The following is a 13,961-nucleotide window of genomic DNA, read 5'->3' as shown; positions in this document are numbered from 1 at the left end:
ATGGTGGGGTGCGGTTTGGAGGCGGTAGTCCATGGCAGAATCGGTGCTGATTCGTCCGATAAGCTCTGCTTCGCTTATCGCCACGTGAGCACCCCTCCAACCAAAATGCTAATGTAAACATGCCTCACCGAAGCTACCATCCTAGCTCGAGGTCACGGTGAAGAGCTGCAAGCCTAATAGCAAATTCTCGAATTCAACATGGCACCTGGTGAGTTTCAGTAGAAGATTCATGTTTCTCGTGTTTTCGAAGAAGACTGATAATTAACTCCTGGATAGCATCCCAATTCGAGCTGGCGCAACCGCCCAGCGACGCTATTTCTGCGCTCGCATATGCGCCTAACTCTCCTACAAAGCTCCTGGTCTCCTGCTGGGACAAGAAAATCTACCTCTATGACACACACAGCGGAGGCGAAGACGCTCCAGGCACACTTCTTAAGACGATTGAGTTTCGGGCCCCTGTGCTTGATGTATCTTTCGGCGCGACAGACGACGAGGCCTACACGGCTTGTTTAGATCATTGTGTCTACCGGTATGACAGCACCTAGGATCATCCACCAAAACAACTTCAACGGCTGATTGGCTTTATAGGGTCGACTTGGAGTCGGGGGAGAAGCAAGTGGTTTCTCAACACACTGCGCCCGCGCGATGTGTGGTCTACAGCCCGGAGCACTGTGCGTTTTACCCCTTCACCTTAGACGATCTCAACTAACGCACTCGCTACAGCCCTCCTCGTCTCCGCCTCCTGGGATCAGACCCTTCAATTTCACAATGCAAAGTCCCCCTCCGACCCAAACATTACGATTCACCTGCCCGGCAAGCCCCATGCTCTGGCCGCCAGCCCCTCTAAGGTTGTTGTCGCCATGACAGCCCGCCTCGTCAACATCTACGACCTCAGTACTATTCCTGCTCTCTTTTCCCAAGAGGGTCCCCACGACATCAAGCCCTGGCAGCAGCGCGAGTCTTCGCTCAAATTCCTCACCCGCGCCGTCTCTTGCATGCCAAATGACGCTGGCTACGCTACGAGCAGCATCGAGGGCCGCGTCGCCGTCGAGTGGTTCGAGGACTCAGCTGAGTCTCAGGCCCGCAAATATGCTTTCAAGTGCCATCGTCAGGCCGCGCCTGCCGAGGGTGAGGGAGACATTGTCTACCCAGTCAACGCTATGGCTTTCCATCCTGTCTACGGCACCTTTGCCTCGGGTGGCGGCGATGGCACTGTTGCACTCTGGGATGCCGAGGCCAAGCGCAGAATGAAGCAGTATCAGAAGTTCCCTGACAGCGTCGCCGCGCTGGCTTTCTCCAAGGATGGCAGATACCTCGCCATCGGTGTCTGCCCGGGCTTCGAGACAGGCATGGAGGACTACAGCGCGGAGGGCAAGGCCAGCGTGTTCATCCGTGAACTTGGAGAGACGGAGGCCAAGGGCAAGGGCGCGAAATGAGTACACGCTTGAATCATATGGGGTGGATTTGATGAATACAAAGGCGCATGGCGTTTGAGGCGGTTTCCATATGCAAGCAAGCTCATTTTGACGGACCGGGAGGGTTACGGAAAAGCCTGGTATGTATTATATCAGATTATACCTCTTGTATTGGGGGGTGAAGCCGTGATGTGCATACATTTGTTGGTAGTCGGCATCCAGCTAATCTCCCAAAAGTCCAAGCCCAGCTGGGCAGGACAAGACGTTTGACCTCTACAGACGACACGTACTGTCCTTCTGTACTACCGTGCTCTGAAGATACTATCATGTCTGAACATCCACTCAAGTTCGTATCTCAAACTCGCCTAGCCCTATTATTTCCATCCATTCCTGGTCGGTGGTCCGCTTACATGATCATGTTGACTTCGGTCTGAGGCCCTCAAGGTCGGCGGCCCAGGTATTCGATTGTGGTTGCTGAGCCTGTCCGTCGTATGGACGTGAGATTTCAAGAGGATGCGAAGAAATTTGAACCTCTCTGCAAGACAACCTCCTGTCCGTGCTCAAAATGCTATTCCTGCTGCGGCTACTGCGGTTTGGAGTATATATATTGCCCTTTTCTAAAGCAGAGGCATCCACCACCCGATTCGTCATTGAACTCCGTTGGCCATAATTTCGATTTTGGGTGCCTGAAGCTGGCAAGATCAATGGTATGCTGTGAGTTCTTTCAAAGACATCGCTCTCCACAGACGGCAGTACCTTGTGGCTTGAATTCTCAAAAGCAGAGTCTGGCCTCGAGTGATGGAGACTTCGGGGCTCGTTCCGGATCAGCAAGCCCTGTGTAGAAGGTGAATTTCCGGAGCTGATTCTTTCCCGACTGGACGCTAATCCGGATTGTGTTGATGTATTGGTGGTCTTCGATTTATCAGTGGTGTTGAGCGGGCCTACTCCTGGTAGAGTAGGAGATCTTCTACGTCGCCTGGTAGCCAGGTGGATACTGGCCCTGCGTGTCTCTTGGTATTCGAAACCATCTCTGATGCCCCGACGAAGATGCAGACTTGAGGGGTTTGTCGATAGCAATACTTTGTAATCCTCTGGATGGATCTTTGGGCCTCGTCTCGGGTTGGGGCTTGGCGTCTTGGTCACAAACACCGGAAAGAGCCCTTTGGTTACCGGTTCACCCCAAGCTTTAGAAAGTTAGAATCAAACCGACAAAATTGACATCTCCAATTACCTTCATGTCGGTCGAACCGAATTCCAGGCTGTAGATCAGCCCCTAGCGTGAAACTGGGCCTGATGGGAGAGGTCATTCTCCTCTTTTTCCGCAATTCTTGCTGAGCTGGAAGGTTTTCGGGTTCAACAGAATGCTGAGAGATGTCTTTCTTTGTCATTGGGAATATTTCTGATTCCTAAGAGATGTCTTGCGGTTCCGCCTTTACAGCTATATCGGATGTTCTTGACGACATTAGAGTTCTACACCTATGTTGACAATGTCTTTGCTTTATTTCGTGACTTTGGATTGGTCTCTGCTCAGTGTCGCCAAACGCTGTTATATCATTCAACGGAGAAGAGGATTTGTCGTCAAATGTTAGAATAGGGTTCGTGGCAACATCTAAAAGCGGTTTGTCCTCATGGCTTCTATTATGAGATTAGCCAAGCTTAACGTGTTGGTTACAAACTCACTTGACCGAGGGTCCATTTTAGGTAAGTTAGCCTCGGCACTTTTAATTGAACTTCTGTTGCACAATGAATCGGAGTAGATGTAGGTTCATATTACTGGAATAGTCATCGATGCCATAGGTCCGGAAGCGGGAGATGAAGAACGCCTCCAGATAGTGTACGCGGAATGGGATCAAATGGAGGATTTGTTGAAGATGCTTCATGGGATGCTCTTCTGTAAACAGTCCCCGAGTTTGAAATGTGGGAGGAAGTTTGCAGATCATTGACTGTCAAGAGGAGGGCACCTGTGTATTTAATAAACTTATGGGGGGAAGTTGCCTCCCCACCATGAGGCTTATGGGTTATGCCAGGAAATCTGGAGCAACGGCTAGTGAGTGAGCTTGTATGAGGAAAGAACACCAGTTTATCAATCTCTTAGCCCTTAATGGGGCAAACGTACAAACGGAGAGGAGTGTTTACCTTCGTGATAAGATAGTTGTACCAAATATTTCCTATTTTGTAAAGCGTAAATCTATCCAAGAAGTGGACTTTCCTCGGTTTGCGGGGGGTGTCTTCCCCTTTAAGACGTGTAGGGGCTCATCAATTTAGGTAGTAGTACCTTGATTCGACAAAATCTAAATTCAGGTCAACGCGTCCAATGAAGCTGCCTGAATCACTCCATCTGCAGCGAATGTTGACCTGTATGATGGCCGTCGTCGCTAGCCCCTGCATGTCGACGTAAGCGAGCACTGCCGGGTCAGCAGGGTGCGTTGCAGATTCAAGAGCCTCAAACATTAAGTTAGCGGCATTTCCATGCTCGAAGGCAGACGACGAATCTCACTTCTCTTGCACACATTGGCGAATCAAAGTCATCGACAAGCTAATTTCAACTATCGATTGGTGCGACTGTGCCTATAGGGGACCGCCAACAATTGTATTATACACATTTAATAGTCTGTCGGTCGCCATCTTTTACGCTGAGTCCTGACTTTCCAGCCCTACTGTTCACTTTCTTTAGGTGCAATCGCTTTGGGTTCGGGGACATAATCGTAGGTCCCTCCCATGTTCAGCAGCCAAACCTCACCAGGGTTTGATGGGATCTTTTCGCCCCACAGGAAGTTGTGAGGGAATCCCATATCGAATGGCACAGCTGCCTCGATTTCTTGGATGTCTTCATCGCTCAGGTTTAGAGCTAGAGCCTCGATGTTCTGCTTCAGGTGGTCGACAGTACGGCCGCCAACAATTGGGAAGACGTAAGGTGTCTTCTGCAAGACATACGCCAGGGCGACGCTAGTGATGATCGTGTCTTTACGCTTGGCGATTTTCTCCAGGACCTGGCTGATCTTGATCTGTGTCTCGCTGGCTTGAATCTTGCGGCCCTCCTGAGACTTGCGTTGCTCTTCCGTCTTGAAAGCGCCGCCGCCCAGCGCGCCCCAGGGAGCCAGACCCATGCCTTCAGCCTTGGTCATCGGGATAATCTCACGTTCAAAATCGCGAGATGCAGCAGACCATCGGCCCTGGTAGACGGAGAACTGGCGGAGTCCATGATTTCTCGCATACTCGTTTGCCTTGCTGCTCTGTAGTTAGTGCCTGCCTGGTCATGTGGTTGCTTTTGAGACGTACCTGACAACCCAGGCGGGAGTGTCACTGATACCCAGGTAAAGAACCTTTCCAGTAACGACGAGGTTGTTAAGGGACTGCATCAGCTCGGGGATCGACGTAGAGTAGTCCCACCAGTGCACATAGAGCTACGCTAAAAGTCAGTGACGTCACTTGGCCATTTCAGGGTGCGGAAGCTCACCAAGTCGATGTAGTCAGTCTGCAGTTTCCGGAGGCTGGCCTCAACGGAGGTGTGCAAGCTCTTGGATCCGTTGCCGGTAAAGTTGGCCATGATGTTAGGGGCCTTAGGCCCAGCTCGGAAGTTAGTGGTATACTTGGTTGCGATGACTGGCAACGCGTTAGTGCTTGCTGGTTTGCCGGGGTACAAACGCTCACCTATCTCGTCTCGGACGCCTCTCTTCTTCATCCATTCGCCAATCCAGGCTTCAGACTCCTCAAATTGGTAGTTGTTTGCAGTATCAATAAAGTTACCACCCTGCTCATAGAAGAAATCGAGAATACTCTCGACAGTCTTTTGGTCGCACGTTCCCATGTATCCTTGCCTGTAATCAGTGTTAGGGAGAGAACGTTTCAACAAGGGAGAGTGTGATTGACCAGGCATCGCCGAAGTTCATGGCGCCGAGGCACAATGGGCTTACCCGCACGGAAGCTGTGGGGGAAAGCATGCGATAGCGAGCCAAAGGACTCTTGGGAGGAGCTGCCATAGGTAGAGCTGACATGGTGGCGGCTTGAGTGTATATTGATGAGAATAAATCCTGTAGAGAATACGGCGGAAGAGAATGACTGTTAATAAATGTTATTGGAAGTGAATATCCTGTTCCCGAAGAAAATCTAATGTTTGATCTGATTTAAGATGTTCGAGGAAGGAGGGGTTGAATCTTATACCACTTCCTCTTTCCCACTTGAACAGGAAAACCAATCATGGGACGAGGGGGTATAGCCCCTTGAAGGAAACCATCCAAACTAAGTCGTCAAGCGGACCGTAGGTGCAAATGTGGATGATTTCATCATTGCTCGACGAGTCCGTCCAGGTATCAGATGTCCCATTGGATATGTGGGCATTTAGAGTTAGCTCTGCACTGGCCTTAAGTCCGTAACGTTCCAGCTGGCATGGCATGCAATAGTGGCTTGCATAGAGGTTCAGTCAAGCAAGTGGCTGACGTTAATCGTAGTTTAATTAATACCGACCTTAACCCCGGGTACTATCTTCATTGTCCCGCATCTAGGATGCTGGAATATTTCGTGCCGGTTTCATTATCTCTTGCGTGAAGCTAGCGGAGTCCGAGTTTAAGTCCGATAAACCAATAGAAATACATCTGTAGTTTCGGTGAGAGAACATGGTTTATAAGCAGCCGGGTCAATATCTCGTCAAGCTTATTTTTTAGAGAGGTGACTGAATATGACTCATGATGCTAAGCGGAATTATTTCGTTTAGTTGACGTTTGTTATCTGCATCAGCATTTCCAACCATCAAGGTGCCGCGAATTGAAACGTCTTGGATACAGGTTGAGAGAGGTTGACCTGTCGGGGTCACCTCCGCCATTCCCGGGCCTTCCAAAATATGTGTACCTCAACTGAGCTGGACGACTTTGATAACTAGCACACGGACAACATAAGCACTAGTCGGGTGAATTCCTTCCAATGGCAAGTTGAGAGATTCTGGAAGCCCGGAAGTAACGGCACTCAATGAAAAAGAGCACATTAGAGCTACTCGGAGGTGACTGACGATAGACTCTTATTCTATGTAGGAGTGACGATGGAACCTACATCAGGCGCAGCACAGTGTCAAATTGTGAACACTAACTGTATTTGCCATTCCGGGATGGTCAAAGCTCAAGGCCAGCGGATCGGAAGAACGGCGCTCCCGGCCGAATTCTTTCCCAACAGCCCGGAGCGGGTAGCGCGACCGAGCTGTCACTAGGCAATGGTACGATAATTCCGGCTTCGACAAGGGTCTTTCGATATTTTGTCTGGTGCTTCTTGACGGCCAATTGGCACCAATCCGCGGCCGCACGACATCTTTGCTCCCCAACCATTGATCGCGCCACGCTCACAATGTCCCGATAGACGAGCCAAAACGGTCATGGCAATTGTCGAGCTTGCTGCGCAATGTCTGGTCCACCCCCCGTGCCTTCGAAGGCAGCAATTCATGCGCTCCGGGGCCTTCTTTTTGGAACATCATGCTCGCTTGTACTACTAGCAGAGGAACGCCGTCAACGCATCAAGATTGCCCGATCCGCCGTCGAGAATGGAAGAAGACTGAAGTCCTTGAAGCGATACAGCTCCAGTGGCGGCGCCGCCCTCGAGGCACTCCACGAAGAGGTTCGTACAGATCCTAACTTCGTGGGCTGGTCCAATCGGTCACGGAGCAGATCCTCCTCCCAGGAACACAGGCATCTCTCCGGCGATAGTACCTACTTGGATTATGTGGCGCATGATCTTGGGCCCGACCCGCGGCGCCCAACAAGACAAACGAGAGAAGCGAAAGGACGAGATGCATCAGAACCGTCGTTGGAGAAAGCAAGCGTACCGACCCGGCACCGACGATCCGCCTCCGATGCCGCAAAGGAAACAAGCAAGGATTCCTCTTGGTCTCGGTTTTCACGGCCGGATGTCATGAAACACTCTGTGCCTGCTGTTGGCGAAGTTGCAAAAACGCGCGCCTACGTCAGCACGCCGAACAAAAACGCCATTGCCAGCATTATCAATGCCTTCTGGAAAGACAACCCTCTTTTCCGAGAACCAGAAGACTTGCATCACAGCTTTACACCCGATGTGGAACAATACACCCCGGCCGCCGCTTTGGGTATTGTTCGCCGAGCATATAATTCGACCTCTAGTTCTAGAGAGCTCCCTGACTGGCTCATCAAACTGTCTTCGACTCTTTGTATTGCATGCCAGCAAGAAGGTCACTATGATGTCGCAGGGCAGATTCTGAAGGTTATTGTCAGCCATGGACCGCTAAGCTTGGGAGACTACCTGGCCCATCAACCACAAAATCTTATAGCTAGTCTGATGTCTAAAGACCAAACGTCAAGAATCGAATCCCCTTCAGCTCTGACAGAATATGTCACCGAAGTAACAGAGTTGTATGTGGCCGACATCGTCGATATCGAATGGGCGCCTTATCGGGTGCAACAAGAATACATCGGAACTGGCAAAGATCTCATTTGTAGTGCTCTCAGCTTGCTCCGAGGCAAACTTACCATGGGTGTCTGGGGGAGAGTCTACTATATGTCAAGAAAGAAACTCCCCGATACACTATGGTTTCTCCGTCAACTCGAATTATATCGCGAACCAACGCTGGGCCTCGACACATTTCTCACATTCTACGCAAAAAACAATCCACGTGGATCTTCAAAAGAGCTAAGTGAGCTCGCAGTTAATTGGGTCTTGAGATCAAGAGGTTACTCGGCCTTGGGATTCTTGGACGTCATGAACCAGTTCAGACAGATGGAGGAATGGAAGGCGCCTGCTCAATGGGTGGAAAATGTGTTGTGGTGCAGTTGGACATCCTCTCTTGGTTATGAAATTGCACAGAAACTCATCAGTCATGTGCTGGAGAACGATTTCTACGACGTTGATGACAGCTACGCCATTCGGCGCACCATAGTGCGAATTTGTCTTGAGGCAAATGACATGGTCTCGGCGCAATCCAATTTTGAAGAGCTTTGTTCTCACTATCCGGTTGCACGAAACGACGTCGAGCTTCGAGGCGCATTCGCCAACCGCAAGGCTGACCTCGGGGACTGGGATGGGGTTCGAGCCGACTTCGAGGCATTGAAGGCGATGCAACCCTTTCCCGAGGACCAGCGGTTACGGTTCAACAGCATTTTCGTGAAAGTTCTGCAGACTTACTCAAAAAGTCATACGTGGGGGGAGACCGAGACGTTTCTGGCGACTTATGTCCAGGAACTAGGGGTGGTCCTCGACCGCTTTCTGGTCACATTTATCGCCGACAGGCATGGTAAATGCCATGATATTAAGGCAATGGCCCGGTGGCTGAAATTTTGCAAGGAAGCTGGATTCCATACGGATGTGCGCTTTTGGACAACCGTCTTGAACAGTTGCAAGCGGGATTGGGCTTATACAGATCAGGATATGGAGACGTTGTACAACGCACTCATTTTGGCCGGTGTCCAGTATGAGTTCCCCTCCATTGACAGGTCATTCACACAACTCATCGAGGCGAAGTCGGAGGCCACTCTCAGACGCGTCCAGTTACGAGGTCACCGGTTCAGCCCTGCAGACGAGCGCAAGACCTTCGGCCGTATGCTCCTGGAAGCTCAACATGAGAACTGGTCCGTCGTACAGTCCATCTACAACCGCGCCGTGCACAATCAGATGGGCTTCTCAGGCCGCTGCCTCCGACTCATGATGTACGCTTGCGTCAAAATCAACGGGCCGTTCTGCAAAAAGGCAAAGGGCCTGCTGGCCAAGGCCCACTCAGAAGGTCACGACGTAGGCTCCGCCGTCGTCCCCGTCGTCGAAGCAAAGTTCGACGACGTCAAGAGGTACCAACAGAATGCGGCAACGACGGTGGAAGGACGTGGCCGGCCATTCCCCGCCATCAAGAGAATCGTGTACGACCTACGTGACGAAGGCATCCGCATTGATGACAAAGTCTTCACCCGCGCCGTCGACCTCTGTTGCTCCCTACGCAACTATCGGGAGGCTATCTTTGTTTGCGTCTTGGCCGCCGAGACCAATGGCAAAGGGGACGTTTGCTACAACCTTAACAACTTTAAGAGATTGGTGCGGATCTACACGGCCCGCCACGAGTATGACAAGGTACGCTGGTTGGTTTCCCAACTCCGAGAGCGCGAATACCGCTTCCGTAGGCCCTGCATACGTGCTCTTGATCAGACCATCTTCTATCTGCAGCGTGCCTCAGAGGCCATGAAGGATGAGGAGCTTCGCCAATCGGACCGGGAGACGCTTGCCTTTGTCAGACAAGTGCGAGATGAGGTTGCAAAGGAGAACATCATCGTCCATGCCGAAAGGAAAGAAATGATTCTCGAGTCCCTCACAGGGGGCAGACCGAAGACTGCTGTTCCCTACTTCAAAGCTAGATTCAACGACTCTGCCGTGCCATCTCTTGATAATGAACAGGCCATGGATATGTTAAGGGAAGAGGAGATGCAATCCATGAGAAGCTTGTACTAAAACCCTATTGATATAGAAGTGTTGTACGATGGACTTTGGCAGAAAAAGCCGGCGAGGAAAGAGAGAGAGGAAGTGAGAGAGACAGAGAGACGTACAAAGTGGGACAAGGAGACGGGGGGATATCCTCAAAATACTATAGTGTACAAATACGTGTACATTTAAATGTAAAATGTAAATCATATCTAGAGATATGCAAGTCATAAAACACCTTCAATTTTCAGCGACATGGGCATTTCTGGAATCGCACGCAAAGTTTCAGTAGGGTCACCAGAAGAATCACAACATCCTTGGAAACAAGTGGTTTTGGTTCAAGCCAAATTGGTATTTGCTCAGAGTAGGGGGGGACCTACGCACCCGATGAAAAGCCTCGTGGAGAAAATAAACAGGCCCGCCAGCCGCAAGCCTTTGGAGAAGCGTCTCAACAAAATATGGTACACGTAGCTAACAACCCCATCCCGCAGGACCCTACCACGATGGGTCTGTTCCTTTGTCTCTCCTCCTCGGAGGGGCTTTCATCGGCGTACACTCTTAAGATCAACTTGCCAACTCATCTCCACTCAACTTGGTATTTCTCCTTGTCCTCGGTTGGAACCATGTCTAGTCCTTTCTTTCCGCATGGCAAGGTCTCTTCTGTCTCGCTTCCTCCTTCTCTCTAGCTATTCTCGGCAATTCTTCTCGATTTCCCATTTCGTGAACTTTGATTATAACGCCTCGGCCGCCGAAAATTGCCCGTCCTTGGTAAAAAGCAAGATAGTAACAGTCATCACCAATCATGTCCGTAGTCGACCATGCAATATGGTTACCCGGAAGAAACGCCTAGGATTCGTCGTCCGACCTCGCCGCGCCGCCGGTTTTCACTGACGGAGATATGCTGATGGCAATCTTTTTCGGCGCTGCCGAGTTTGACCGATCTGCAAAGCTCTTCTTCCTCCTGACCATGCCCGATGTCATTGATGCGTTTGAGCCTGCGGAACTGCTGTTCCTTCGTTTGTTTTGCATCATCTTGCCAAGCTCGTCGTCATCGTCCTCTTCGCGGCGCCTCTTTTCTGAGAGCCGCTCTGGTGGTGCTACCGATGATGACTCGCTGCTTGTGTCGGAGGCGCCATCTGCCCCCTCCTGCTTTTCACCGGATGTGGGCAGGACCTCGGGGTCCACATTCTCATCCGCTTCTTCGTCCGAAGAATAGTCCACTAGAGGTTTTGAGCCCGGAGTTGATGCGGCAGAGCCATTTGTGGGGTGTAGCTTTTCAAAGGCCTGACCTTCGGGGTTTTCATCGTCGTCCGATGTGTTGAAGTATTCATCTTGCTCGCTATCCACTGGAAGTTGTTCAGCTAGCCTCGCGTGCGGGTTGGCCATTCGTCTTGCATGGTCTTCCTCCGACTCGTTGTAAAGATCCAAAGTAAATCCTTGTGTTTGGTCGTAGTTGGTGACAATGGATTTGAAGGTGTCTACGTAGCTGAGCTCAACCAGCTGGTCTCGATAATTTTGAACGAGAAATTTTGCGTAATCCTTTTTGTTCTCGTGACCATTTATGAAGACGAAAAATTCCACGCAAGCCGAGCTCAGTAAGTTGTCCCGAGGCATCGATTGAGAAACCAACTGAAGCAGTGGCTCCAGGATCCCGTGTTCCATGATATGCTTGTCATAAAAGGGGTCCTGCAGGGCTGCAAGATGACGAAAGAAGCGAATAGCAACTGAAGGAACTTGTTAGTGGGGACAGGCTGATAACTCATGAAGAAAACTTACCCAGTCGAAGGTACTTCTCCGGACACGCCAACAGCTGGGCAATTCGCCGAAAGATGTCTTGCTCAAGAATAAATGTCTTTGAGCGGTTTCCATGCTGCCTGATGAAGAAGCACAATATCTCGATCAGATATGTAAACATGGAGGCTTGTTGCACCGGGAACTTCATGTCGGTGCGACCATAAAGATCCATCAACGGCTTGAACAAGCGAGTTGCGGAAGTGCTATAGAAACTATTAATATAGACATCTTGCTGGACATCTCCAGATCTTCGAACGGAATTGACGTATTCTCCGTTGGCTTTAGTGAAAACCTCTTGCGACATCTGTGGCGGCATGTCGAGGAGAACTTTCAGTGCATCCGAAATTTGCGACTTAACACCAAGGTCAACTTCCACAAGGAGAAGGTCAATCAGAGAGTCCGTCAGCGGGGGCTGGCGCTCCTGTAATTGTCGGTAGATCGTGTGGCGAATCAGCTGAGGGTCGTGGTCTATTAGAGCAACCAATATATCGGTAGCTCCAACCCGAACACCCACATCGCTGTGGCGCAGACCAAAGTTAATCACCTGAAGAAGTCCATGATGGAGGAAGTTGGTGAACAGGGTCTGCCGAGCGGGAGGCTGCAAGTTCTTCGCGATAGCACAGCACTGTTGTATGAAAATAACAGCATCCTTCTTTCGTTTCTGGTCCGGCTGAGTCGCTTTGAAGACACTGAATAGCTCATTGAGGAACCCTGCGTTTCCTTGAAGATGCTGGACGATGTCCACTTGGTTAAAGAAGATCAACGAGTTGAGCACGGAGAAAGTCGGGTCGTCGAGAATTCGGGCCAACACAACATCCTTCAGGTATTGAAGCCGATATGTCTGGTGTATCTTTCGTCGGATCTGTTCATCCTCAATGGGAACAACCTCCTTGTATCTTCCTTGGTTGCCCAGCCAGTGACGGTGGTTTGCCTTGTGGCTTGGGAAATCCGGGTCGTATTCGAGAGCGCCAACCACTCCAATGACACATTCGTCAGAGACCGCATGTTCGATAATGGCAGTGTCGTTCAAAAGAATAACGGTTTTCATAATGTTGCATAGCCGATGGAGGTCGGGAAGGCTCTCCAAATCCTCAGCCATCTCAACTAAGGGAATCAGTCTGCCAATGTAGTTATCGCCCATGATGCATTTGGCCAGAGCGTCTCGTCCACCGGCCGTCTGACTCATGATGCGCATGCTAGTCTCGATCTCCTGGAGGTTTCCAATTTCGGCTGGGGGGAGACTGACGGTACTTGGCATCTCCATAGCAAGATCATCAGATAGGCTGTCATCTGTAGCTGCGGCGTCAGAATCAACAGTGTCCAGACTTTGTCCGATCACACGCGACCCACCTGCGGCAACCATTCCACCTTGGAAAGTCTGCTGCACGCTGTTGACGAATTTCCTAATGAGGAGGCGTGATTAGCGATAGATCGTGAATGAGCCAAGAGGTAAGGGTCCTTGAAGTACCAGATTAGGGCACATCCATCTGCTTCTTGGAAAGAAAGCGCCATGTCGATGCCATTGCTGGGCTCTGTCCAGACAATCAGAGTCTCTGTTTCCCAAGTCAGTCGGGTTGCGCCGCACCGAGTAGCAGTGGGCGACTTGCCTTGCTGCTTTTGGAAGCCATCCTCCTTGCAGATCTTTGTCTCCAGCAAAAGCCGATCGGGGTGGTCTTCGGATTCGACGATGACTCGGGGGTCTCGAGGTTGGCCGTCTTCCGTCTGGTGGTACAAGGTTGGGTTAGCTTTTGGTCTGACCTTCCGAGAGAGAGAATAATCCAAAGAGGGCGGAAGGGTTCATCTCGAGATGGCCGAGCAAACAGACAGGGTTACGTGCGATATCACGTACCTGCATAAACGCAGCGGTACAGAAGCCGGTGCCTCGGTCGAACCAGTCATTGTTGCGCAGCTCGTAGACCTTGACGCGTTTCTTGTCCGTCGCATGATGAGGCACGGGTTGTGCCATCATCAATGGTTCGGTGCCCCCCTCGGTGGTGAGACGGGGGTAGCTAAGGATGTCGGGGGCGAGGTCGAGATGTTGTTGTAGGGACAGCTCAGCGTCGGTCTGGCTAAGGATGGTGAGCGCCACTTTCCCGTCGGTCGGTCGCGCCTGAAATGGGGCGCGGCTCGCAAGAAAGACGTCGGTCGGGGACGAGAAACTCGGGACGTCGTTAACGATGCGGCCGCGGATGATTTGTGGCAACGAGTTGTGCCGGGTGACGTAGGGACGAGATGATCAGGGAGCCATCAAAATGGGAGGGGGCGGTCGGGTCGCGCGATTGGCGGGCGCTGGGGGATTCGAGCGACGCAAGGCAACGTAAGATGAAGTAAGGATGCTGC

The 13,961-nt window shown here is 51.1% G+C and overlaps 4 protein-coding genes across 4 annotated transcripts; 2 read left to right on the top strand and 2 right to left on the bottom strand.

Moving 5' to 3' along the window:
* Positions 1-198: 198 nt before the first annotated feature.
* Positions 199-1,436, top strand: CTRU02_202207 (mitotic checkpoint protein bub3 (WD domain-containing protein); the record flags this gene model as incomplete). The annotated part of the gene is made up of 4 exons (XM_036719615.1): positions 199-208; positions 277-529; positions 589-671; positions 724-1,436. The coding sequence occupies 4 exons, from the start codon at positions 199-201 to the stop codon at positions 1,434-1,436; spliced, it is 1,059 nt and encodes a 352-aa protein (XP_036588317.1).
* Positions 1,437-4,069: 2,633 nt separating this feature from the next.
* On the bottom strand, positions 4,070-5,410 carry CTRU02_202206 (norsolorinic acid reductase; the record flags this gene model as incomplete). The annotated part of the gene is made up of 5 exons (XM_070204002.1): positions 4,070-4,643; positions 4,695-4,819; positions 4,873-5,033; positions 5,067-5,233; positions 5,286-5,410. 5 exons carry the CDS (start codon positions 5,408-5,410, stop codon positions 4,070-4,072), a joined length of 1,152 nt encoding a protein of 383 aa, XP_070062584.1.
* A 1,390-nt stretch (positions 5,411-6,800) lies between these two features.
* Positions 6,801-9,857, top strand: CTRU02_202205 (uncharacterized protein; the record flags this gene model as incomplete). The annotated part of the gene is made up of 1 exon (XM_036719613.1): positions 6,801-9,857. One exon carries the CDS (start codon positions 6,801-6,803, stop codon positions 9,855-9,857), a length of 3,057 nt encoding a protein of 1,018 aa, XP_036588315.1.
* An 816-nt stretch (positions 9,858-10,673) lies between these two features.
* Positions 10,674-13,779, bottom strand: CTRU02_202204 (uncharacterized protein; the record flags this gene model as incomplete). The annotated part of the gene is made up of 4 exons (XM_036719612.2): positions 10,674-11,551; positions 11,604-13,024; positions 13,090-13,343; positions 13,471-13,779. Coding segments are annotated over 4 exons (2,862 nt in total), but the record flags the coding sequence as incomplete, so codon positions are not given.
* Between the last annotated feature and the right edge of the window lie 182 nt (positions 13,780-13,961).

This window comes from Colletotrichum truncatum (assembly GCF_014235925.2).
Source record: "Colletotrichum truncatum strain CMES1059 chromosome Unknown Contig_0001, whole genome shotgun sequence".
NCBI classification, from domain to species: Eukaryota; Fungi; Ascomycota; class Sordariomycetes; order Glomerellales; family Glomerellaceae; genus Colletotrichum; species Colletotrichum truncatum.
Note: the sequence above shows the minus strand (reverse complement) of the source record. Positions and strands in the feature narration are given on the sequence as shown.